The sequence below is a fragment of the Pungitius pungitius genome, chromosome 1 (assembly GCF_949316345.1).
Source record: "Pungitius pungitius chromosome 1, fPunPun2.1, whole genome shotgun sequence".
Classification (NCBI taxonomy): Eukaryota; Metazoa; Chordata; class Actinopteri; order Perciformes; family Gasterosteidae; genus Pungitius; species Pungitius pungitius.
The window spans coordinates 4,427,472-4,454,085 of NC_084900.1; the positions used below are offsets into that span (position 1 = coordinate 4,427,472).

General features: G+C 49.6%; 3 protein-coding genes across 4 annotated transcripts in view; all 3 read left to right on the forward strand.

Annotated features, from left to right (window-relative positions):
* Window positions 1-209, forward strand: part of tbc1d19 (TBC1 domain family, member 19) — a 9,514-nt gene extending 9,305 nt beyond the window's left edge. Inside the window, 1 exon segment of the mRNA XM_062566315.1 lies at window positions 124-209. Coding sequence (XP_062422299.1) covers window positions 124-209 — 86 coding nt within the window.
* Window positions 210-6,631: 6,422 nt separating this feature from the next.
* stim2b (stromal interaction molecule 2b) lies at window positions 6,632-15,356 on the forward strand. 2 transcript variants are annotated; one of them, XM_062560845.1, is made up of 11 exons: window positions 6,632-7,148; window positions 9,843-9,954; window positions 10,434-10,545; window positions 11,359-11,474; window positions 11,595-11,772; window positions 11,953-12,130; window positions 12,247-12,408; window positions 12,526-12,626; window positions 12,873-13,111; window positions 13,209-13,452; window positions 13,852-15,356. In XM_062560845.1, the coding sequence occupies exons 1-11, from the start codon at window positions 7,047-7,049 to the stop codon at window positions 14,486-14,488; spliced, it is 2,181 nt and encodes a 726-aa protein (XP_062416829.1). In that variant the 5' UTR covers window positions 6,632-7,046; the 3' UTR covers window positions 14,489-15,356. The 2 variants fall into 2 exon arrangements, with proteins under 2 accessions (XP_062416829.1, XP_062416830.1); XM_062560846.1 differs by having other exon boundaries at window positions 6,633-7,148; window positions 13,209-13,398.
* Window positions 15,357-17,352: 1,996 nt separating this feature from the next.
* Window positions 17,353-26,614, forward strand: part of pcdh7b (protocadherin 7b) — a 206,049-nt gene continuing 196,787 nt past the window's right edge. Inside the window, exon 1 of the mRNA XM_062566319.1 lies at window positions 17,353-17,394. Within this exon, the coding sequence (XP_062422303.1) occupies window positions 17,353-17,394 (42 nt within the window). The remainder of the gene's footprint in view (window positions 17,395-26,614) is intronic.

Here is a 26,614-nt window from a genome sequence, read left to right on the forward strand (position 1 = left end):
GGGAAGAAGCCTGATCGCCAGTCACCGAAGGCTTTGGGTTTTTTCTCTGCAGTGGAAGTAAAATCTTCCATTTTACTGGTCGTGAGACTCGACGGTTTTAATCCAATCCCTTCTGTTTTTCAGTGGCAGATTACCTGTGCGACACCTTTGTGTATGTAGAAATGGGGAAAGGCGGACAGATGTTGTGTCCACAGCTGACCTCATTCTGAGGGGGGGGGTGGGGGGGCAAATGGATCTACGTGTATTTGGGTCGGATCTAACGTTGGATTTTGGACGGGAAGAGCTGTCCCCTCCGATTTCAGGGACTTTCCCTTGGCCGAGGCGACACGTGATGAGGTGTCCTGGGCAAGAGCGGCAAAGAGCAGTGTGGATTTCTTAGGTATGCCGCGCCCCCCCCCCCCCCCCCCCCCCCCTCAAAAAAAATCCGGGTATGCGCCGACACTCGGGCTCCGACCTGAGCCCATAACAAGCGGAGGCCAAACATAACAGGGAGCCTCATAAGCCGCCTTAACTCAACCAGGAGGCCCAACGCTGTGCCTCCTTTTTTTTAAATCTTTTCTTTCACACGGCGTGAAACATCGATGCTGCAGGTTTGCCGTCGTCATCACGTAGTCACCACGGCGGGTTTTTCACTGATCAAACAAACCGCGGTGGAATTGTTTTGCCCCCCCCCCGGCCCCCCCCACCTGCCGCCCGCCCGCCCGCCGCCTCGGTGGCGAGTCGACTGCTAATCCGACTCGGCGCTGCTGACCCGTAGCATGTCCGGACCAACAGCTGGGTCCTCTGGAGCTACGTGGCTTTAATCTGGTCCAAAATGGGTTTGTGTTACACATCAAAAGGCCCCGGAGAGCGAACCGAATGACTTCCATTCAACACCTCGTCCTTCTTCTCAAAGGTCAAAGGTCGGGCAATGGGAATGAGCATTTGTTTTTTCATCGCAGATTTGTTTTTTAAGTTTAGATCTCTCCACACCTCATACGTGTGTGTGTGTGTGTGTGTGTGTGTGTGTGTGCGTGCTTTTGTTTTCCCGCCATCGACCCTCTGCCTGGGCATCCATCCCTCGGCTGCTTCGCCTTTCTATTGTGTGCCGTTTTTTTTTTTTTTTTTTTTTCAGCTTCCGTGCTGGCATCCATATTTAGGAGCACCAAGTTTAAAAAAAAAAGGACAATCTGAATTCCAGTACAAGACACACACACACACACACACACACACACAGGAAGCTGGCAGGAGGCCACACCTGCCGTCTACAGCGCTCCCGTGCCAGCACAGCGAGGGAAAGTGTCCAAAGTCAATTAATCACTTAGCGCCGCTCACAACACAGGCGTCGGCTTGTTTTTGGTCCCGAGAGTTGACGGTGGAAGTTTAAACGGGGCTCCTCTCTCTTCTCATCAGAGGCCTTCCTGGCTGGCAACACACTGTGTACACTAAGGAGGAGCAGGGTGCAGTGTGTTGTTCCTTTTAACCCGCTTTCTCTTCTACCTTTTTAAAATTTCTTTATTTCGAAGGCTCAACGGTTTTCCTCCCACGGCCGCCGTGCCACCAATGAGATCAGGTGTCGTTCACGCCAGTGTGCTCGCCGTAATGTGATCCTTCATACTGTAAGACATTGGATGCTTTGGCACCAACGTGACGAGGCCCCCATTGTCTGACCCGGACCAGTAACTCTGCAGAAGAAGACGGAGAAGTTAGTTAATAATAGATCATACCATCATGCAAGCAATAATAAAGTCGGCAAGTGGCACAAATTGCTACTCATCTAACATTTTGATGCAAGATGTTAACCATGTTGTGTATTTACCACTCTGCTTTCTCAAAAAAACATTTTTTTTTTTTGGAGCCAGCTGCGTCCACAGCTGTGATTTGCGTCGAGAACGCATCGCTGTCGTGTCGTTTTGATGAGCCGTTGACCTCGAACCTCGTCCCGAGGTCAGGGAACACTGGGGTGGGGGTGGGGGGGGACGAGAGGACCCTCACGGGCGCCGCGCGCTTCTCAGAGGCCCCTCCGGGGGAAACGCCGTTGGGTGCCGTCGAGTCCTGGTCACAGCCCTCCGCCGCTCACTGTTCACTTCTGAACGTCTGCCGTGTGACCTCTGGGGGGCCCCCCCCCCTGTCCCGCGGAGCATGGCGGTGTCGGGGGGGAGGGGAACGAGCGAGCGGATTAAAACGGCCGTCTCCTCTCTCTCTCTCTCGTCCAGCGCCGTGCCTCCTGCCCGCTGCGGTTATCCAAACATTCCTGAGACGCCCGAAGCGCAAAAAGCGTCTCCTTTTGTGGACATTTAAAAAAAAAAAAAGATCTCCGATCCTCTTTTAAGCTGTGGCCTAAGCAGAGGATTACCAAGGCCCGTTTAAGGTGGTTTCAGAGCTTGAATGAGTGACGGCGGCGTTTGGCAGCAGGCGGAACAGGAACCTCGCCAACTCTAGTTGTACTTTTTTTTTTTTTTTTTTTTTATTTGCCCTGAAAAGGACGAGAGGAGCCAAACCCAATGAGTCACACCTATTTATATTTATTCATCGAGCTGCACCTCCGGATCAATGGCTTCCGATGCGACCCCCGGGGTGGGGCAGCTGAGGGTGGATCGGGTGTAGCCGAGACGTGTGGAACCGAGTCTGCGGCTGAGTTTTTTTTTTTTTTTGGCAAGACTTTGGCTCGGCTGGATCCACGGAGTGGGCGGGACGCGCTGCTGAAAGATGGATGTCTTTATCTGGCTAATGGGCTTGTCTTTTTTTTTTATTTATTTATTTATTTATTTTTAAGCGCTTTCTAGTTGATTGTTTTGCAGTTACACGTTCGTCTGACACGCCTCACGGCACCCTGGGGAGTTGGACCGCTCACCTGTCAGCACAGCAGTAGATAAAGGAAGAAAGAAGAAGAAAAAAAAAAAAAGCCTGGCAAATGGATATTGATTTCATTTTTTTTTTTTTTTTTTTCAGTCGTGTCAAGAGCGAGAAACATCTTTGTCTGATTCTTTTTTTTTTTTTTCTGGCTCGAGGCGTTGGCCCCTCACCTCCTCTCCCTCCCTCTGACCAGCTTAACGCGAGCCACCTCCGAGCTTCCTCCTCACGTCGGCCCGGGTCGAAGGGCAAAGAGGTCGCCTTTTTAAATGCACCTCACGTCCATCGTGTCAACACGGCGGGCAAGGAAGTGACACTTTGCCCTGTTTCTTCAACCAATGACCCCTCCCTCCCTCCCTCCCTCCCTCTCTCTCTCTCAGCTGCTCTGTATGGGGGGGGGGGGGGGCGTTGTTGGCGGCTGGCGATATTTGCGTCTTATTAATGGCTGCTGATGAGCTGAAACGGTAGACTCTGCAGAAGCTTTATTTACTTGCTTTAATACAGAGCTGTCGGCTTTGATTTACGACCCCCGCCATACGGGCGCTGCCTACGGAGCACAAGTCTGGTGCACATTGATCACCCTTCTCGTTGGTGTGTTTACTGCAATGTGATTAGGATTAGTTTTATTTATTTTTGTTGCTTATTTATAGGACAAGTTTTAAGGAATCACACGATGGGCTGAGACATTGTAGTCGTAGCGACGGCCTCGATTTTAAAAAGCAGCAATTGCGTAAAATCACAAATCCGAGAGGAGCCTGGCACGCCGTCAGCTGACCCCAGGATTCGCTGATTCGCAGCGGCGCGGCGACGAATTGCTTGACGCCCGAAGCAGCGTCAGTTGTTACAGGGCGTAAGGCGCCTTTTGAACTTTGGACCGGGCCTTAACGGGGGAAAACCAGAAAATAGCCATTTTTTGGCGAAGGGAGCGACGCGCAGGGAGAACACGCGCACGGCGCCCACGCTAGCGGCGCAGGCTGCGTGCGCTGAACGAAGCGGCCTCAACACAACTCCTCACTACAAACGCATGTGACGGGGCCTTTCCCTCGGTTTGATTTGATCGTCACGTGCCGCTCGACCCCAGCACATTATTATTGTCTCTCTCTCGCTCTCTCTCTCTCTCGTGTGTGTGTGTGTGTGTGTCTGTGCGAGGAGCTGCCGTGTGTGTTTGTGCGAGGTGTGCGTCCCTATACTCCACAATGAGAGTGTCTTACTTTGCATCCTTTTCTCAATATTTATACCCACAAGAATCCTTTCCAGCTTCTCTTCACCAATATGGTTCACAAATGGTCGTTTTCTTGAACATCTGGGCAGCTGCGTAGTTTTTGCCTCTCGCTGTCTTATATATATTCCTTTTTGTTGGACTATTTTCGGTGGAGTTTTCACAAAGTATTCACAGGAAACTACGTTGTGAATTTGAGCTGTAATAGAGCGGCGTAGCTCTCTGATGTTTTAACCGAAGTCTGCAGCGCAGAGAAGAAACTCTTGACTTAATGGGAAATGAATAAGTCGCGGTACTTGTCACTTCTATCACACACACCGCCACATCAAAACCTGCACGAGAGGAAGTACACGCGGGCGCTCCATGACGTCTCCAACACACTTACTATCGATCCGGTTGCATGAACTCCTCTCCCCCCCCCCAAACACATCAGACTGTCACCCACTCAACAGCTTTTGCGGGGAAAACAAAGACTTCGCCTTTCTTAAGGACCACCAAAATAAATAAATAATAAATAAATAAATAAAAACCTGGGACTCGCTTTAAAGGCTGCGGCTGACAGCTAAATGCTTTTTGTCATCCGAATCCTTTGAACAGAACCTGGGGCCCTGCGGGACGGCACGCCTGCATTTTTGAGTTCTGGCGACGTGAATTAACGTGCGGCCGTGTGTGTGTGTGCGTGTGCGTGTGTGTGTGTGAGCAAGGGAGACCTCTGCCATTGTTGAGTTTTTACATCCTGACAACTGGGAGCCTGATGGGATAAAAATAACCCAGTGCTTTTCCAATGTTTGTTATCTTCTGGGACCGCATCTTGCAGCTGTTTTATTTTTTTTCATTTTTTGCATGCGCTCGGCGGGGTCACCGGCACGGGGGCCACTTCCTGTCGCATGTTTGCTGATTGTCCCTCAACACACTGTAAACATACTCAAACATGGGACTCCTGGGAAGGAAAAGGCTCGTGCTGTCACATATTTTGGAATCGCACACTAGGTGGCCCGCGCATTAAAACCGATAAAAGCGGGGTTTTTTTTCTTCTTCTTCTTCTTTCATCCACGAGAGAAAGCTCTTCTTTGACGAGCTTCAGAACCCATTTAAATAAGCAAACAGCCAAATAGATATGCGTGCTATGCAAACAGCCGGCTATGTAAACGGGCCCCCGAGCAGACGCACCATCCCGCGGGCATCGTGCACCACTCGCTTTTGGGTTGGGTGGGGGGGGTGGGGGTCAAACCGGCAGGTTGTTGCACACAGTGGGGGGGGTGGGTGGGGTGGGGAACTGGGGTCTAATTGCTCTAGCTCAGCAGCAGCACCGCCACGTCACCGTGTTTAACAAGTTGCGGATGTCCAGAGCGACTGGGACTCCGCCCCCTTTTGAAACAACCCACTGTGTCCGTTTGCACAAAAACAAATGACCCCCCCCCCCCACCACCCCCCCACCCCTTAACCCCCTTCTCTCTGGCGCTGTATCCCCGTTGCAGCCGCTTTCTTCCTGTGACACGGACATCCAGCCCAGTGTCCTCTCGTCCAAACTTAGCCCGGGCAAGCGTCCAATCAGATGTCTGCTTGTCTGCTTCATCTGCAAATTGCCCAGCGGCAACTCTAGAACCGACGTGTCAAGTTTTGTTTCAGTAAATGGATCCCACATCAGAAACACGCACACACAGTGCCACACGAGCACCAGGCCGAACATGAGTACGGGCTTTTTACATTTTATTAGTATTTAAGAGCAGGCAATTAACTGGGAGCCTGTTTAACTGTTTAACTACTGCTATAATGTATTCATTATTGATCTTTTAGGTGTGCAGGTGGCGGTTCCATCTTGATGGAGCTGGAGAGGGTCCAATCCTCTCGGTTAGCTCTAAAGAAAGCATTGCAATATTTATATATTTATTTGCACATTTCCCACATTTTTTTATTTTAGCTTCAGAGTAGGTCCAGAGCATTTGTTGTAGTTTGATCAATTGGAAAAATGCATGTGTGCATCCAAAAGCTTTTTTTTTTTGGACTGTTGGATTTTGAATCACATTTTTTCTTCTCCTTCTTTTTGCCGAGTTCTGGCGCCTTTCCTCTCGTCCTGTTCGCCCCGCTCCTTGCGCTCGGCTGTTGTTTGTCCCTCCCTCGGTGCTGCCGTGTGGCTTTGTGTTTGTTCTGGAACCCGGTGCCAAATTCACCAGCGTCATCGCTCGTTGTGCTCGGAGCCAATAAGGCTTACGGTTAAGATGCCACGTTCTTTTCTGTCACTCGGTGTGCACTTTAAGGAGTGATATCTTCACGACTGTGACTTAAATCCTTAACGTGTGTGTGTGTGTGTGTGTGTGTGTGTGGGGGGGGGGGGGGGGCAGCGGGCCAGCTCAAAGTGCCCATAGCTTGGGAGGCTGGAAGTAACGGGCTCATTTCCCCCCAGTGGGACGGGTCCAAGGAGTTAAAACGTTGACCGGGCACGCTGCAGGAATGACAACAGCGCACAGAGGGAGGAGGGGGGGTTGAGAAGGGGGGGGGTCACTGGTCACTTCAAACCCTCTTTGGTTCCCGAATCGCACAAGAAGTGGCGCGGGACGAGGAGAAGGAGCCCACAGGAGCGACGATGTTTGGTTCCAGTGGCGTCAGCGGGTCCCTCCTGAAGGGACTCGGTGTCCCTCCTGTTGTTCCATTCATCCGACGTAGACGGTTCAAAGCGTCGGTAACAAACAAGGTTGAAATGACTCATTTGCTGCAGCTGTGAACACTGAAATAGATTTGAACACGTCGGCCTGCTCTACCAAATAAATGGATTTTAGACTGTTCAAACACACAACCTCGTTGCGCTATAAACCCGATTTGGCTGCACAGGTCATCTGTGGGTCGAGGGGCGCCGTTCTTTTAAATCACGTTGCTTTTGAACATCTGTGACTGAGAACCCTTTTTAGAACTCTGCAGAGGCTTAAAAACCACTTCTTCTGACCTGAACTTGTCCCTCCCTCCTGTAGACCCCTGTCTCATAGTGACGCCGCCATGCATGGGCGACGAGGACCGCTTCAGCCTGGAGGGCCTGCGGCACATCCACAAGCAGCTGGACGACGACAACGACGGGGGCATAGAGGTCAACGAGAGCGTGGAGGTGAGCTCTGGGGCCGTGTGCATCCATCTCTGGGGTCAGTTTGAATCTTCTGAGACCTTTCTCGCGTTTTGTGACTGATCCAGTGGTGTCACTTGAATTTGTTTTTGTTTTATACATACGTGGGGGGGGGGGGCGCATTGTGATGTTGTGACCCAGTTACATCACAATGTCTTTATCGTCCTTTGAGGTGGAGGAATGACGGCTGTGGGGTGGGAGGATGTTTGTCCCTATCTGGCCTCGCAGGGACGAGATGCCCCCCCCCCCTTCCCTTCTCCCCTCCAGGCCCCTTTTGCCAGCTAGTTGAAACCTTACCCCCGGCCTACAAAGATCCCCCCCCCCCCCTCTCCTCCTGACACCTTTAATCTGAAAATGTGAGCAGATGACTCCGATGGGAGGATGCTCGTGCCTGTAACCTTAGAGCCGTGGTCAGGATGTCGACTTTTTCACCACATGTCAGAGACGCCATGAGGTCAGCGGCGATGTTGTGGACACCGAAGAAAATGATTCATGAATATCCAGCGCAAAATGCAGTGACAATCGAGCCCCTTTTCGTAACCCGTAACATGTAAAACGCTTGATAGAATATACATTAGTTGGTCTTTGTGGGTGTGATTTTCGTAACACATCTGGCTGAAGCTCCGTCCTCAGTCTCCTGGCAGCGCGTTTGTCCTCTGCAGCTAAAGGGAAATGTTATTTACCGACCAGTGTTTCCCAGTTTGAATCGTCTTTAGCGTCCAAACCGGCGCTTTTTCAAGCTCCCATTTGTCCCTTTTTAAAAAAAAAAATCTTACACTCTCAAGCGTATCTGTGCTCAAACTGCTGTGCGAGAATTTCATTACGAATCAATTCCTGCCGAACATAATCCCGCCTTTTTTATTACTTGCTGAGCACGGTCGCTCCGGGAGGCCAGGTGTGCACCTCCTCTCCTGCTCAGAGCACAGCCAGGGGCCCACTGTGCGTGTGCTTTATTCGCTCTTGAGAGGCCGTGCACAACATCTTGGGGGGGGGGGGGGGGCTGCTCACTGCGTTGCATTAGCTAAAAACGATATGAGGCCTCACTCGCAGTCCCTAACCCCCCCCCCCCCCCCCCCCAAAAAAAAAAAAACCTAGTTCAAACAACGGAGCACATTGTTGATCACAGCCTCGCTGGAAAAAAAAAAAAAGCACGAGGACGGCGTTATTCCCGCAGCTGCCATGTGAGGCGAACCCCTTCACGCTGTTTCACAGATCATGCAGCCATTTGTCCCCCAATGATGTAACGGATTGATGGGAATGAATCGGCCTAATGACCGACTCCCACCGAGGGGTTTGAGCAGAACATCCACCGGAGGCCCTGGAGGCGAGAGCAGTGTTTGGAAAGGTGTTTGGTCGTCTTCAGGGTAGAAGAGCAGAAGCTCGACAGCCCGTAGTTATTTTTGGTCCATCATTCAAAGTGTACGAGTTAAAGCTTCATAGGTTCATAACAAGATGGCGTCTCCTCCACCGATCTCCATCTACTATCAATGACCGTTTTCTTCTTTTCGGTAAAGGAATGCTTCCTTTTACGAGTGCATTTTAAGGTCAAAGGAGGAGAAACAATGAACTTCCCTTTTAAAAAAAAAATGGGTTTCATTCCTTCGTTGGTCGGTTCTGTTCTTGTTGAACGACCTTGACGTTTGCATGTTCAGGCCGCTTAATGGCGCTCACCGCGGCCCCCTCCGGTGACTCAGCAGGCCGCCCGGCTCCTTCAGTCGCTTCCTGGCTCCACGTCGGTGGGAGGGAACTCATTTGCATTCGTATTGGAGCACAAACAGAAAGAAGGAAAAGGGCTCCGGTGAAAGAGCTTTTATGAGCCCAAATGGGGACTAGAAAAAAAAATAAAAAAAAAAAAAAAATGCAGCAACTGCTGGATGGAGGAAAAACATGAAGGACGACATCTCGTCACGTGACTGAACAAACACACATCACCAGAAATCTGCTGCATGTGAGCAGCGGCAGGAGAACGTGACGTTTAAAATGTTGTTTCATAACTGCGGATGTTTCCAAGGCTTCGGATCCGGTCGAGGACGGACGCTGGCGCCTTAGTCTCCTGTTTGTTCCCCGTTGAACAGACGGCGCGTGTTAGCACGCCGCGCCTCGGCCTCGGAACCGGACCGGCTGAGCTGCTCTCAATGTCCCCCGAGCGGCGATTCGGGCCTCAATCCGAACTCCTGGCGTCTAGTCTTTGTCGCATCGCTTTTGACACGTGAAACACCAACCGGGTCCCAGCTCTGCGACACAGAGGATGTCGCTTTACTGGTTCCCCATCAGCAGGACGGCAAATGCATTTTCAGTTCATGCCGTGGCCTCTCACACACACACACACACACACACACACACACACACACACACAGGTGGAAGTGGTGCTTCTGCCAAGGCTTTCTTTCTCTTTTCAAAGTCCCTAAAAGGAAGAAAGAGCAAAAATCAAGTGTGCGTGTGATCCAAGGCCAGACTTTCAGGCAAAGCCAGCTCTTTAGAGCTCTCTGTCAAAACCATGGACATACACGGATGATCACAGCACCCCCCCCCCCCCCTCCCCCCTCCCCCCTTCCCATGAGTTCTTATTAGTATAAAACACTTACACTTAGTCATTTTAAAGCATTCAATTAAATCAAAGACATTCTGAAAAGCCCGGAAAAAACACTAAATCCTGGCCCCGTCTTTTTTGCATCCTAGTTTATAATCGAAGACATGAAGCAGCAGCAGACCAACAAACACAGCAACCTGCACCGCGAAGACCAGCACATCACGGTGGAGGAGCTGTGGAAGGGCTGGAAGGCCTCCGAAGGTAAGCATCTACCCTCCCGCGTGAGTAAGAGAAGATAACCGGGGGGGGGGGGGTTTTATAAGAGCAGGGGGAAACTAAGCATGAATGCAATGGAGAGAGGAAAGACTACAGCCAAAGGTGTGAATCATTTATAATCCAGTTTACTTTGTTGGATACTCCGATCCGTTCATTTGTGTACAGCAGACCGCTGCTATGAGCAACACACCGAAGGCGTTAAGAAGAAGCCACGTAGGGAGCGGGATGATCATCATGAAATGACATTGACATAAGTGGGGGCCACAATGGAGTGAAAAGGCTTCCAACTTGTATAATAGTGGTATTTCATTAGAGAATAAGCAGGGAAAAACCCACTTGGAGGGATGTAGTGGAACCCGTTTATCTCACGACCCTCTGTAAGCTGCTCTTAATAAAAAGCGCGGGCTAAGTGCTCCACGGTTAAAGTAATGAATTTCCTGTCTTCCTTCCCCCTCGCCCCCAAGTGCACAACTGGACCGTGGACGACGCGGTGCAGTGGCTGAAGGAGTCCGTGGAGCTGCCGCAGTACGAGAAGAACTTCAGAGACTTCCGGGTCACGGGGAACACTTTACCTCGGTGAGCTTCCGATGCTTAATATGTATAAATATGATGGAAGATGTCCGTGTGGCTGTTGTCGTCCTGCGGTTTCAGGCCTTACAAGCACTTGATGGCGTTCCGTTGCCTCTAATTGAGATGTCAAGCCTCGGTGGCCAGTGAAACGTCTTTTAGAACCAGCAACACCACAGAGATCCTTTAGGTCTCATTACTCTGTTTAATGCTGCCCACTGGTGGCCATAGAAGGCAACACAGGGAGGGGGAGAAAAAAAAAGATTATTTGGTCACAAAGCTGTCTTTTATATCATTTTGAAGCCATAAAATGACGTCTCTCTCCGGCCGTGGCTCCTTTTCTGACGATGTCGTCATTTATGTGTGCTACTGATGAAATGGCGAACAAAGGTCACCTCGGTGACGACGTCACGGGAGGCGTTGGCGAGCCACTTGTGGAATATGACCCGATGCAAAGATGAGGCACGAGTAGACGGACGGGATGGGACGGGGGGGGACGACATTGACGGGGTTTCACGTTGCGCCTCCTGGCTGACGGGTGCTGACTCATGAAGTGATGTCACAGCACAAGGCTGTGGTCTCGGGCTGCCATGTTGTCTGAGCCTTTAAGATGGCGCAGAGACAGCGACGCCTTTCATCGGGTTAGGACACAATTTGTCCTGACCCGGGTCGGCCTAGTTAAAAACTGCAATGGATACTGATATATTGCTTCTTTTATTTGCTTCATAATAACAAATAAAGTGCACATTGGACCCTGGAATAGTTGATACACGTCTGTATAGATCAGTCACTAAGTGTTTAATGGAGTTTTTTTTTCTTCAGAATGGCGGCAAATGAACCGTCGTTCATGTCCATGCAGTTGAAGATACTGGACCAGCGGCATAAACAGAAGTTAAACCTAAAGGCACTCGATGCAGTGCTTTTTGGCCCTCCTCTCCGTAAGAATGCAACAACAACAACAACAACAACAACCACTCCACCGCCCGTTAATCACCAATAGCGGCTCGTCATTTCCCAACAATTTCGATTGAATGCGCCGTTCCTTCCTCGCTCCGCAGGTGCACAGCATAACTGGATGAAAGACTTCATCCTGATGGTTTCCATAGTGATCGGTGTCGGGGGCTGCTGGTTCGCGTACGTGCAGAACAAGTCCAGCAAGGTGCACATGTCCCAGATGATGAGAGACCTGGAGAGCCTGCAGAACGCCGAGCAGAGCCTCCTCGACCTGCAGAGCCGGTGAGAAAAGGGGATGCGTCAGTAAAGCTGCACTTTGACTGTTTAAATAAATGCATTCTGTAAAGCCCCATTTAAATATGAAAACCTCTATGTAGTGATTCACGGCTCACTTTCTTGGCTTCTCCGGGGCACAATTATTGCACGTTAACAATTCCACCCACATGTGGTCCCGTGCGCCAGGCTGGAAAAGGCTCAGGAGGAGAACCGCACCGTTGCCGTGGAGAAGCAGAACCTTGAGCAGAAGATGAGGGATGAGATCAACGGCGCCAAAACGGAGGCCCACCGGCTCCGGGAGCTGCGAGAGGGCGCCGAGTGCGAGCTCAGCCGGCTGAAATACGCCGAGGAGGAGCTGGTGCAGGTGGGCTCTGCAGACCTCCCGTTGCCCCCCCCCCCCGAACGCAATTTGCATATTCCAGCCAAACGTGACGCGTCCCCCCCACCCCCCCCCCCCCCCCCCCCCTCCTCCCCGTGCAGGTGCGTAAGGCCTTGAAGCGGGCGGAGAAGGAGATGCAGTCGGAGCGCTCGGTGCCCGAAGCGCTCCAGAAGTGGCTGCAGCTCACACACGAGGTGGAGGTCCAGTACTACAACATCAAGAAGCAGAACGCAGAGTTTCAGCTCTGCATCGCCAAAGATGAGGTCCCTTTGGTCACCGTGGTTCCCGATCCCATTCAGTGATTTAACGCAAAGCCTCGTTTGACATCCTTTCACTGTTGTTGTTGGTTTTTTTTTTTGTGGTGTTTTTTTTAATCCCAGGCAGAGAAAATAAAGAAGAAAAGAGGTTCTGTGTTTGGAACCCTTCACGTAGCCCACAGCTCGTCCCTGGACGAGGTGGACCACAAGATACTGGAAGCAAAGTAAGACCCCAAGAACACACAGAGTGTGATGAGCAAACATGTGACTCGTTGAATCAATGACACTTTTGATGCAGTTTCTTTGAGAATAAGCTGTTTGTTCAGGGCTTTAATTCTTTAGTATTCACGGCATTGGATAATGTTACATATCTTCTATCTCCAGTTCAAACATAATGTTTACGTGAAAATAACCCCGGCGAATCGAAGCGTGGACTCAATAAACCCGCCCGGCGCCTCCCCCCCCCCCAGGAAAGCCCTGTCGGAGGTGACGGCGTGCCTGAGGGAGCGGCTGCACCGCTGGCAGCAGATCGAGAAGCTCTGCAACTTCCCCGTGGTCAGCAACTCGGGGCTCCCCAGCCTGACGGCGAGCCTCTACTCGGACCACAGCTGGGTGGTGATGCCGCGGGTCTCGGTGCCGCCGTACCCCATCGCCGGGGGGGTGGACGACCTGGACGAGGACACGCCCCCCATCATCCCGCAGTTCACCAGTGAGTGAGGAGGCGGCGGCACGTGAAGTGAAGCGTGTGGTTGGAATAAGAGTAACCCCCCCCCCCCCCCCCCCCTCCACTTCTCCCCCCCCCTCAGCGGCCACGTTGATCCGGCCCTCGCTGACGCGCAACAGCAGCCTGTGCCGCTCCCGCCGCAGCCTGCTGAGCTCGCCGCAGACCTCGCTGATGTCCGCCGACCCCGACCTGCTGTCCATGGCCGGCTCGTCCCTCTCCTATCGCGCCGAGGCCGACGACGAACATATCATGTTCAGCTCGGATAGGAGGGGGTATGTAGCGGTGGCCGGGACGCCGCGGAATGGTTTTACAGTTTGGACTCACAGGTGTTTCATCCAGACATTCACATTTACCTCTAACACCGTCATCAGTCGCCACTAAAACCCCAATAAAACTGTGTCAAACGCACGCTGTAGTATCAAAGCTCAGTAACTAACGAAGGAACTCTTCTGCCTCTTCCCAGATCATGTGACATGAAAAATGGGCAGATTTTAAGCCATAATCAACTCCCTTCTGTGCGTTGTTTCAAGCTAACAAAGTTTTCCTCTAAAGCCTCTGGTGGTAATTTGTTGATGTGTAACTTAGTTTAGATTTTTGCTCTGTAGTAAGGCCCAGGCTGTACTAGCTTCATTTTAGAAACCCCCCCCCCCAAAAAAAAACTTTAACGTGTGTTTCATTCTGGCAGCCTTTGGCTCGCTCTGATTGGTCGGCTGCTCTCTCCTCAGGGAACCGTCTCAGGATGGCGGCGCCGACGCGGACTGCCTCAACGCGTCCCTGGGCCGCAAGCAGCTGCACAGCCCCTGCACGCCGGCCTCGGACGCCCCGTACCGCAGGATCTCCCGCGAGGAGCTGATGCTGTTTACCCAGAGTTCCGAGCTCCCCGCGTCCACCCCGGCCACGCCCACAACGCACAGCAGCAGCAGCAGCAGCCTCAGGGACTCCACGCCTCCTCCTCCGCCTGCTCCTCTCCCGCCCGCCGCCTCCCCTTCCGGCCCGCCCTCCACCTCGCCCTCCCCGGCCTCGGAGCGCCGCCCGTTTGCACACAAAGGCTCGCCCGACCTCACCCGCGCCATCCCCGAGTCCCAGAGCTTGACCTTCTCCCAGGGGAGCGCCACCCCCGCGTCGGGCAAGGGCGCGTACAACGGCGTCCTGGAGAAGTCCTACAGCTTCGGCCAGCTGCCCGCCGGCATGCTGCCCCACGTGGGCCGCCACCCGTCCCTCACCTCCCTGGACTCGGAGGGCCGCAGCGTGGGGAGGGAACACAAGCTCCAGAGCACCTCCTCCCAGGACTCCAGCGACAATGGAGAGAAAATCAAGCGCTCCTCCTCTAAAATCAAAAGCTTATTTAAAAAGAAAAAATAATAATACCGCGGTAGCAGGAAATCAAATATAAAGAGTTGTTTTAGCCCTAATACTAAAAAATGGACATCACTGTAAAAACACTGCTAAAACATTTCCTCTTCGTGTTTTCTTCTTCTTTTGTCATCAAAGATGGATGTAGCGCAGTCTGGGTGCCTTTAAGCTGCTCAGGCTGGTAGCCTTACTTTTCAATAATGCCTTTTATTTAGTTCACTCATCGCCTCGCAGGGAAACCCGCAAGGGGTCAAGGAAAGGTCAAAGGTCACGATATTTGTCATCCAGGCACTCTCCCCCTTCCACCTCCCCAAAAAAACAATGACCTCTCCATCTACGTCTTGGTTTTGAACCAAAAAAAAAAAAAAAAAGTCCTGTTCCTACTGAGCGCGCTCACGTAGCGTCCGGGGCGTGGTCATCAGATCGTTACGACTACGCCACGCCGTTCAGACGACGCGCCGCAGTCAAAGATTCAGGCGCAATCCGGCCACAAGTTTGTTGCACTACTGCTTTCCCCGAGTCTTTGCTGGCGGACTCCGTGTGGAATAAAGTTCTAGAGGCGAGAGGGATGCGTGTCCAGCGCCGGTGGAGACGCGGCACATGGCGCCCGGAGCCAAAATGATGTGATGCGTCTCCAATGCTGCTGCTTATGGATCCCTCTATATATCTATATCTATATATAAATATAGATATTTATACTTTGTTTTCACGTTCTAATGTTTCTAAAATGATGGGTTGGTTGGGATTGCTAACGTGATAACTGATCTTTACTGGAGAAAGTTTATTGAATATGCAGATATAACCCAGACCAACTAACCTTCCCCACTGTACTAACACACCCGAAGCATTTGTCTTAAATAGCCTGCCCCCCCCCCCCTCCCCCACCTCAAAATTCGTATTCATCCCACGGCGCCAGGAAGTCCGAAACTGCCTCGTTCCTGGACAAACACTGAGGATTACGAGTCTATAGAAGGAACTATTTTATCCCGATTTTTACAGAAAGACCTCCCCCCCCCACACCCCCCCACACACACAAAAGCTTGAAGTCGACCCATGCAATACTTTGTTCCCACATCTCTGGGCCCGCACCGAGAGACTGATGTCAAGAGCCCCCCCCCCCCCTGCCGCTTCACACTGTGATTTCCTGGACCTGGCTGTCACTGCTGCGGCTTAACTCAACGGGGGGGGGGGAGGCAGTGGGCGGCGGCGGCGGGGGGGCGACACGACGCGAGGCTCCAGCGGCCTCTGTTTTTAGGATATTAAAATGAGGCGGTTGCAATAGAGCGCACAGCGAAGGACGCGGGAGGCAGACGAGGAGGTGTGAATGTTTACGAGGCGTTTTATGAGAGCATTTTCTGTGTGAATATTTGTATACTGTAGAAGACTTAATAATAAAAAATAAAAAAAATAAACAATGGAGGCATCATTGATGTTGCAGAGTCATGTTTGCCTGCCCCCTAAACCTCATGGAAGCAGTTACTGTTTTTGGCCACATGATGTCAGCGGCGCACCAAGTGAAGCCAACCATCGAGTACCAGGACTTCTTCAGCTGTTACTTCCAACGCGCTATGCTGCAACACTCCTGGTTCTCCGCCTGAGAGCCTGTGTTCTGTTCCCCTTTGCTCGCCCCAAAGCTCCCCGGAATGAAAAAAAAGCGAGATCCATCAGGGCGCAGAACGCAGCTGACAGAGCAACGAAAAGAAAATAAACTTTATTAGCAACGGCACCAAAACTCAACCTGAAGTCTGCGCAGCTGTTAAATCCACCTGACTGGTGGATTCCAGATGTGACCAGACGGCGGCATCGTTAGAAACAGACGTCACTTCACAAGTTCTAAAAACACACGTCCCCTCGGTTCCTCGGTGTGTGTGTGTGTGTGTACACCTGGTTGGAGTAACCCGACGGTCCGATACATCTAGAGAAAATATTTACTTTACTTTTCAAGAAAAATGCGTTTGACTTTGTGAGTGCAAATAAAGTCTTTGTTTTTGGGTGCTCGTCAGCGCCTCCCGGAGGGGAGGAGGTAGAACAGCTGGTGACGGCGGTGTGAAAGGGTCTGCAGTGATCACACCGGCCCTTCATTGGAGCATAAAACCTTTACGAAATCACTACAATATGAAGTGCCTGTCGTGAGTATTTGTTGGAATGCGAAGAGAGTTATTCAAAAATAAAATTAAAATTACTTGGTGGACAAATTAACCAGAAATCGGGAATTAACTAATTCATTTTCGAAGATACTGCAGAGCATAGAAGCCATCGCTCTTGTGCCCAAGCGAAGTCGAGGAGTCTGGTTCAATTTACTGAGGTTGACGAAACGCTAAATTCCGGCGGGTTTGTCGAGGACTTTTTCAAGTGACGAGAAAAAATAACAATAAATCACACACCTGACCTTGGCTCCAAAACATTTGAATTTTCCCTCGACAGCGGGATATCAAGAGCGAGAGGAAGGAAGAAAAAAAACACACACAGGATGAAAGGATCGCAAACAAAACAAGCGAATCAGCGGGGCGCCGGAGGTCACCCGAACGACCCGTAGAGACGAGAGAAACAGGAAACTTGTGCAACCGAAATAAAATAAAAATCACGTCTGGCTAATTCTGGCTAATTCTCATTAAATACCTCAACCTGTCCTCCACTACTGGGAACTTTTTTAAAGAAAAAGTTCCAAATGTTTCTCTTTTTTTTTTGATCATTTCTACACGTGTCAAACCCCTCAAGGCCGATCTCTCGAGACAAAAGGCGGGCGAATTTGACGCGAGTGAATTCGGGAGCTTTTGTGCCGATGAATAAAACATTGCTTCTCCTTGATGTTACCCGGACTTGTGAAGTCACAGATTCCCACTTTGAGCTCGCTGGTGACACCCGCGCGCAGGATGAGACCCGAGAAGACGCCGCCGCCGCCGCACGGCGGAGAGGTAAGTTCGCGATTTCACGATTTCAACAGCCGCCGTGCGCCGCAGACCTGAGAGAGAGATCGACTTTTGATTAGTTTTTTGATGGATAAAACAGATATAAAGAAGGATTAAATGAAGATGCATCCTCCGTAATGCACACTTTTACTTGCAGGCTCCCTGTGATAAGTGTGTGTGTGTTGCAAATATTCAAGGGGTGCTGAAAGGGTCAAATTAGTAATTGAATTGGGATTCACTTTCTCTTTGTGTCATCAATCACAAGTGGGTTGAACAGCTTTGGTCCCAGATATTTAAAAAAAAAACAAAAAAAAACACCCACATGGAATAATTCTCAGATCTTTTTATTCGCTTGTGTACGTGTCAGCGCCGTCCACGTAGGCGGCTAAATAGCTGCAGCGATGTAAAGCAACAACATCTTGGAGGAATAATATTCTATCCGTCTGTAGTTTTGAAAGGATGGGGGAGGTGGGGGGGGGGGGGGGGTGAAAATAAAAAAAAGACAAAATACAGCGCGTTAGAGTAAGAAAATAATAAAATGAACACGAGGGAATGACTGGGTCACAGGTCCGTACACTAGAGTCTATTTAACTTGATTCAAAAATATAGATACATGTTGACAACCAATGTCTATTACTACAACCAGATTACTACACCAAACTTGGTCAAAGCAAATATTTGTTTAAGAGAAATCATTTTAAACTTGCAAATACAAATGACTGTAAGTGGGCCTATTTGCTCTTCGGTCACATGACCATGGAGCACAAGCTCTTTTAGCTTAATTGAATCCGGGCATATTGTGGGTATTGATTTTGTTGGGAAACATTATGGCTTTAAGGTCACAATACGATGAATATCTGCATATTGACGGCGCGGTTTATACCTACGGGGGGGGGGGGGGGAGGGGGGTGCAGAGCTCCTCCCCTCTTCCTCAGCAGGTGGCAGACTTGCCCCGTGTAGCCCGTCGGGCTTGGACCACACGCGTCACACCACCACCTCCACGCCGCCTGGGAGGGTGGGGGGGGGGGAATGTATAAAAAGGGGGCATCTACACACCACAAATCAACACTGAGTCAGAGTGACTTTGTCGCTCCGTGACTATGAGACACCGCCATCTACCAAGGCCCGGCGGACGTTTTGCAAGGAATCACATGACCCCAGTGATTCCCCCCGCCTGAAGGTGCAACCCAACAAAGGTCCGAATGCATCCCCGCGACGGATCTACATTTAAACCCATGGAAAGCGCTTTGAAAGGACACTGCGCTGTCGTACATGTGTCAAGTGGGTCACCAGCTAAAGAGCGACCCATATGCCGTCTGGTTCATGTAGTTTCCTGAAGTTGGTGCATTTATAAAATAACTCCCACCTCCCACTTATTTTAAAGCCAAGAGATGAAAAGAAGAGAGCACAACGATCGTTTGAGTAACCTTCCTCTAAACAGAAAAAATATTGTGCTCAATGTTCGATGCATTATTTGAGATTCAAATCCTTCTTTTCAGGGCATTTGAATCCAACATTGGCCTCTCGCGGCACAACACGGTGAGCTGGAATAACAATGAGTGCAGATAACGCTTCTTCCACCCGGAAGTATTCAACTTTTTCCCCTCTCTCTCTCTCTCTCTCTCTCTCTCTCTCTCTCTCTCTCTCTTTCTCATACTTTGTGCATCGAGCGCACACCTAAAAAAAATTACGCTGTCGCCAAATGGAAAAAAAAGTGGCGCCGCGCCCGAACCAATCGCCCGCGTTTAGCATTTCCTTTCACCGCGCTTCGAAGTTCGGGTTGCAGCTCGAAGCCTGCGTGAAAAATGGAGGAAGAAAAAAAAAAGGAAAAAAAAGTGCTCTGCTTTTCATGAACTGCGGAGGCAGTTCATGGAATTTGTGCCTCGCACCGAGACCTTGTGCTGCCGGAATATACATATATATATATATATATATGTTTTTGAATAATCCCCATGTGAGCAGAAGGGCCGCCCCGGTTGGTAAAAAGCGTGACAGCGGGGCTAGCGGCGGTTAGCGCTCTACCGTTTCCCGCCGCGCACTATTGGTCCCTTTCGGGAAAAAAAAAATACAGCACCTCAGAGGCAAGGAAAGGAGACGAGGACGAAAAAAATAAGGGAAGGCCGAAAGCGGAGGTTTGAAAGTGTAAAAAAAAAAAAAGAAAAAAAAGGGGTAATGTGTTTGAGCAGCGGTGCATCCAAAAAGTAAGAAAAAAGGTGAATGTGTAAAAGGAAGAAAAGAATAAAGACCGGGAGACAAGCAAGAAGAATGGCCTTTTGAACGAGACAGACCTTAATGAAAACCATTCTAAATGTAAAATTACACATTTTTTTTTTTTTTTTTAGTTAACAGCCCATTTCAAAACTTAAAGAGTTTGAATTATAGCAGGAGAGAAGAAGTTTATGATCAGACTTTCACATTAAGGTCGACGGCAGTGAATGGAAAAGAACAAAAGCCGCCTCGCCCCCCTCTGCAAAACACGGACTGATGCACATGCAGAACACGCCTCGCCACATGTCGGGTGTGCATGCACAATGCCTTCAGCTCCTAAAAGATGGGGGGGGGGGGCGGTGCGTGGGAATGCATTCACAAGCACGGTTTTCGAGCCGCGTTCGCACACAGCCGTTGTGCTCCTGCGTCCCGCCTTAAATCATTGAGGAAGCCTGTATATAGCCTATATATATATATATATATCCTAAATGTACCTGTACGGTACATTTAGGGGTTCGTGTGGGGATCTGCTGATGGATTCCCCAACGCGACGTCTTCCCGGGACCAACGTTGCTGCGAAATCTGCAGACAACACAAAGCGTAGCCCGTTGTTTGTTCTGATTAAAAGACAAATGACGGGATTTCAATACCTTTGAAATCACAATCTTCCCCACAGAAAAGCTCTCCATTCATTATTTATGATCTGTTAATCAAAAAAAAAAAAGGTGGAACAAATGTCGGATATAAAACTGATTACTGAACGTTTATATGATTGGAAAAACATCACCAACTCACCACTCGAGTGGAATACAATCATGAACATGATTACTGTACACACCGTTATTCTTTTCTTCTTGTTTCTGCATGGAGATGTGAATATTGACGGTGTGTGTCACTGAGAAATATCTAATTATCTACTATGGAGATGGCTCTTCAGTTTCAGTTTAAGCCTGATTCCCCCCCCCCCCAACAGCACGTCATAGTTGATGCATCGATGCTCGTTCAAGGCAAAAATGTTGTCGTCCATTAAATATTGAACACTAGTTTTTTAATCTACACCCAATAGGGTGGATTATTTGGGGAAATAAACACAGCTGCAGCTCATGTGCAGCATGAACTCACCCTCATTCGTACATTTTAGACACATTGGTCATTTTCACATCCGTAAAACCTCACACATCTCCTTTTTTCTTCATTTAAAAAGGCTCCAAAACACCAACCAGACATCAAAGAAAGACACTTCTACAAAGAATAAAATGGAACGATTATAAAAGGGAGACTAAAAAGATAATCGTGTGCACACAGCTCTTCATCCTGGAAGTCATCAAAAGAACCGACAATCAAACCATTTTTTTCCATCGGATGGATCAACAGGAAAACAACAAAAGGCCCTTTTCAAACAACCACTAATGAGACCTTGAGTGAAACCACAACTTCAGCCGAATCACACAGAAAGGGTGGGACGCAAAGACGGAACGTGTCCACCCAACGTCAAACTCGCGACACATTTAGAAGACACTCTCTCGGGGGGGGGGGGGGGGGTGTGTGTGTGTCGGTCGAGTCACCTGACCTTGGACTCGAGGAGTCTGCACCTAGACCTTGAAATACTCAAACCTTAAACCCCACCGGCTCCCGCGGTGGCCCGAAGACAAATGGTGATGAGAGGTGACAGAAGACGAGGGAACCCTCCGGTTCCTCCGGTGGTTTCGCCCGCTTGACTTAATCAGATATTAAATTGTTTTTGTTGGTAACTTTTATGGCTCAAGTTATTTTTGTGGGGATAAAGACAATCAAGGAAATCAAATTGCATTTTCCCCAAAACATTTGAATCTGGGCCTTGAAGCAGGGAAAGAAAGCCAGAAATCCGGTGCAATATTCTACTGATGATATAAAAGATGACATGTGCTCATTAATATGCCAATTACTCCATTTCTTACTGCTTTAATGAAATATTTACTTTAGTTTGGCTTATCTTCCGACCCATTTCTTAAGAACAGGTGGAAGCTCCGTCATTTGGCTTCCAATGAAAAATGTCCTCGCGATGTCCTTTAAAATAATTTTAAATAACAAAAACAAAAGAGGGAGATATCGGGAACGCTTCTCCCAACGAAAACCCCTTTGTACGTTTATCAAAGCTCACGTTTGATTGTCCCTTTTATACATTTACGTTACCAGATACCTCGCATTTGTGAGGCTCAAAACGTTTTGTCCCCCCAAAAGTAGACAGTTAAATGGCCCAAATTGATCTTTGGACCGCTGTCCGATCGCATTTCTTCCCACGAAATGCCAAACGTCTGTGAAGAAGACGATGGCCGACTGACTCTGAGGTAAAGAGTGTCAGGAGGGCGAGCGAAAGGCCTTCGATGGACTCATTCTGCATTTTTGGTGGGAAAATTGGAATTGTGTGACCTTCCATCAAACGATAGGAGGCCCTTTTTAGTGAAATAAATAAACCAACAACAACAAAATGTAATAGATAACCCAGGTTATTTTTTGTTAAATTAAAACAATCAATCAAAAGAAAGGGGCGTCGGGGAAGAGAGAGAGAGCCGGGCTTTGGTATTTTTATCGGCACCCTTTGGAAGGACGCGGCTCTGAGTCTCTGCTGGACGCGTTATCTGCTAACCGCTATGTGCTGCGTGTCCTCCTGAGGACCAGCACTCATATCTAACTATTTTTCAAATAAGCTGCGCCTCCTTCTCTGGAGAGTAGTGTCCCCCCCCTCCCCCCGTACTCTGCACACAGCGCAGGCCTAACGAAGGCTGGATTTCGGGAGGGTGGCATTTCGGATGCTCTCTGGTAAATGGCCACGTTTAATGACGGTGACTCGCCTCTCTGCCGCTGTGATGCCGCCAGTGATCCATGCAGATGCGAGGGCCCCCCCACCCCTCGCGGCTTGTCTAATTGTTATCATATTTCGTCATCTGCAGCCTGTTATTTTAGCCATCGGTCACGGGCGCATATAAATACCCAGCGACGTTTATTGAATGTCAAAGGCCGCCGGGCTGCTGATTGATTTTGACCCCTTTTCCGTGATGTCAGAACGTGATTTGTTGCCACATCATGGCAATCTTAAAAAGCTATTTTCCCCCCCCGCCAGTGGAAATACTAACTATCACTCCGAGGGGAAAGTGAGACTCGTATAACTCGGGAATTAAGATTAATGGCCGTTTTAGGAAGCCTGCCAGAAAGTATAAAGATGCTTTTTGGGGATGTATTTAGAATCGAAAAGGTAATGTCACTGATGACAGTAATTAATTGATTTGGGGCAAAACTGGGTGAGGCCGTAGCATTTTTAAAGGTGTGTGTTCAAGCACCTTATAGCATACTAGAGATTTGCTTATTCATTGATGCGCACCTTCCCGGTTGTCATTAGAATATTTAAGTAAATATAAATTTGAGTGTCATCCATACTATATATTATATTGTAGTGTACACAAGATACTTCCAGTTCCTGCACAGGAACATTTTGACAAATATCAGGTGTGACAGACAAATCAACAGTGTATTTCAGAGGGCAGGAATTTCATCTTTCCCGACAGCTGGTGAGAAAAACAACACATCTGCTTCAGAATCCCTGATACATATATTTACAACAACTGCAGAGAAAAGTGAATCATGACTTTGGACATCTTCGTCCCTCCAGCTTTGTTTTGTCATAGCCTTCACGCCTTCGAAAAATACCATTGAGGCCAATCAATTACGCACAATTACCCGCTCATCCACCCGTGTGTGTCTGTCCCGTCACTTCTTTCCTTCCGTGGACGGCGATACAGCGGGACGCCCCCCAAATGACATCTCATAACACGGATTAACGAGCGCAGGAGTGTCGAGGGGAGTGAAGACCGCGCGACAGGGGTCAAGCATGTAATGACTGACCTCCGATCCAAGAGGTAAAGCAAAGAAAACCGCAGCAGATGGTAAACGTTATTTACCATCTGTCATTTTGAGAATGCATTAATGCGACATGTCAGCTGCCTGTGTTGGGTAGCAATGTGAAAGATGCATTTTCCTCAGTAAAAATGAACTTATTTGATCTTTACAGCAGATGAGGAATCACTTACTTACTTATCTGTAAAATACAGTTTTTTACCGTTTTCTTAACCGTTTTAAAACGCTACACAGGCCATCTGCAAGTAATCACCTCGAAAAAGTTTATTTTCATCATCGCCAATTGGGATCTGGCCCGTGCTTTGACGGCTCAAAGTCGCCACAATGTCACGAAACGACATGAAAAAGAGAACTGCGCTCACTGCGGTCCTCCTTTCTCTGCCATCCTGAGCCTGACGTCTCACAGATTTCTATCAAAGCTTACTGGGTCCAAAAAAAGAAAAACAAAAAAATCCCATGTCTTATTCCGAAACAGCTGTTCTTGTGTTTTTGCGAATGTCTGGGCTGATGAAAGCGTTTCATCAGGCGAGTCTGCGTGTGAGCGGTTAGGGCTGATAAAGCGCTAAGCAGAAGTGAAAGAAAAACAACAAAAAAAAAACTGGATCACGCCGCCCCCGCAGATAGTCGGCTCTGCACACGCTTTACAGGTCCCACAGCTGCAGACAAACCGCGCGTATAGCCTCCACCTGTAGGCGCTAACCAGGAGCTACCTCCTGGTGGGAACACGTGGAGACGGGACACGGCCCGCATGGCGCCTCTGAGCCGGGGCCTCCCTCGTCTACCTGTAATAAGACGGTGCGGAGCATCCACATGACACATGCCAGAACGGCTTCTTCTCCTCTCTTCCTCTCTCTCCGCCAACCCGGTGCTCGCACATCTTGAACGAGCGTCTCGGGGTACTGGGAGCGACGGGGGGTTTGAAGACATACATCTGCTCTGCGAGACAAGAGAGCTGGGTCCGGAGCTTCCTTTTTTGTGTTTCGTTGCAGTCGAAAGGTACATCTCGCATGCGGAGGGAGCCCGAGCGAGAGAGCGGTTCCCGGGCCAACCTGGGGGGGGGGGGGGGGGGTGCAGTTGGGTATTCAAAGCGGCGGGCCTCGGCCCATCGATCCGTGAAGGGACGGGCTTGCAGCGGGCAGAGTGGCACGCAGGACCGAGAGCTGCACAAAGGACCTCTGAACCTTTGCAAACATGAACATGTGCTATGGCTTGTGCCTGACCACACACACACACACACACACACACACAGACACGCGCGCGCACGCACACGCAGGCACTCAGAAGCAACAACGTATAAGGCTGCCAGTGGTTTTAACGGCAGGGGCCTCTCATTTGTGCGGCACGTAGAAATAAAGCTCTTTATTGTGCGTCAACGTGTTGAAGATTCACGAGATTCCACCGCCCCCACACGGCCGCCATTATCAAAGAAGGACGAGAGGGGGGGGGGGAGAGAGGTGAGAGGAAAAGGGCCGCGATATTCCGTGTGATTCCCGCCTCCCAGGGGACCATGGGAAATATTTGACAGCCCCTTCCCTTTGCAGCGGCCCACACGTGATCCGAGGCGGCGGGGGGGGGGTTATAGCTGGGCGGGCGGTCCGTGAATTAGTGCGGCGGGTCGGGGGGCGTCTTAGTTTATGAGCGGCTCCGAAAAACGCCACTGGTTTTTTTGGGGCCACAAATTACCTCCCGGCCCCCCTCCCCTTTAAGCCACGCCGGGGCTGGCTGGATTTATTGCACACCTGCTAGCACCTGACACCGAGAATTTACTAAGGTGGGGGGGAGGGTGGCTGAATTTCTCTCTCTCGTTGAGTTGAAAAAAAAAAGGTTTGCGTATAATGTGGGTTTGAGGGAAAGACCCCAAAAGGAATGAGAAGTGGGAATGGAAAGTAAGCAGCTCGACCCGTGTGAGTAGTGTTTCCCTTTGACAGGATTATTCATTTCAACATTTCAATAAGCACATTAGCACATGTAACGGGCGTAAACTGACACATTCAAGACCTGATGCCACAAAATCGCACAAAACCCGGGGGGCCATTTTAAGGCATAATGCCACTGATCAAGCATAGAACTGCAGTCACACCTCGCTGGAATCCCACACTTTTACATGCATGGCATGCATTTCCTAATGGAAAAACATTAAGAATGATTCTATTTGATCATCTGGTTTAAATTAAGTTTAAACAGGGAAAGAGAGTGGCAGATCTTCTCATTGTCAAAACTGTAATTGCACAGGTAGATACACAAATTTACACCCCATTGGGTGTAAAGAGAGAGCCTTTTGTCACGCACCCACGACCCCTCTTTGTCTCCTCCTGAGCCCTGCGCTCCTCTGGACACTAAAAGGCTCCCTCGTGCAAACATGTCCCCAAAAAAAAGGGATGGGAGGACATTTTTGCATGTTTCGTAGCCTGGCAATTTCATCCCCTTGCTCTAAGGGAATTGAAAAATAAAGACCTGTGCAATGCAAAAAAGGGAAGAGAAAGGAGGGAGTGTGTTCACTGCTCCCAGTGTGTTTATTGAAACTCTTCTCTACTCCCTGTACGAAACGCACAGGGAGTAGAGAAAGGCTGTTTGACTCAGCGGCAGCCATCTCGGGGTTTGTCTCAGCTCCCCCCCCCCCCCCCCCCGAAAAACTATGCTACGCCTTCAATCAAACGGCACAAAAGACGACGGTAAAAAGGATAAAGTCAGAGATGGAAATCCACGCTCCAGACTCAAGTTCAAGGATCCTCTGCAGAGGCCCTTTTTTTTGAGTCGTTGCTCCATTTCTCCCCATCCGTAATCCTCATCTTTCTATTAGGAGTCTAACAATTTATTAAGATTAGATCAAACTTTAATGATTCCCGTTCGGGGGGGGGGGGGGGAAATGGGTCGATGCGGTAGCGAAAGGATGAAAATGGAGTGACGGGGGAACACGGCGAATATTATACAAAATAATTGGATGAATAGAACACTCAACTTAAGAAACCACGTTTCATCGACACGCAGGACTAAAACCCGGGGCACAAGTGAGCTGAATACTAAATTCTTTGCTCAGTGTGTTTTAAGGAAATCTATCATTCTGACAGAAGGAAAAAAAAAAGGAGAATTTTTAGGTTCGGCTGCATCAGAAATCCCTTGATAAGTT

Coding starts and splice junctions, on each gene's coding strand:
- stim2b (XM_062560845.1), top strand. CDS start 7,047: ATGGGCGACGAGGACCGCTTCAGCCTGGAGGGCCTGCGGCACATCCAC. Junction 9,955..10,433: donor GGGCTGGAAGGCCTCCGAAG/GTAAGCATCTAC, acceptor CTCGCCCCCAAG/TGCACAACTGGACCGTGGAC. Junction 11,773..11,952: donor CTCCTCGACCTGCAGAGCCG/GTGAGAAAAGGG, acceptor CCCGTGCGCCAG/GCTGGAAAAGGCTCAGGAGG.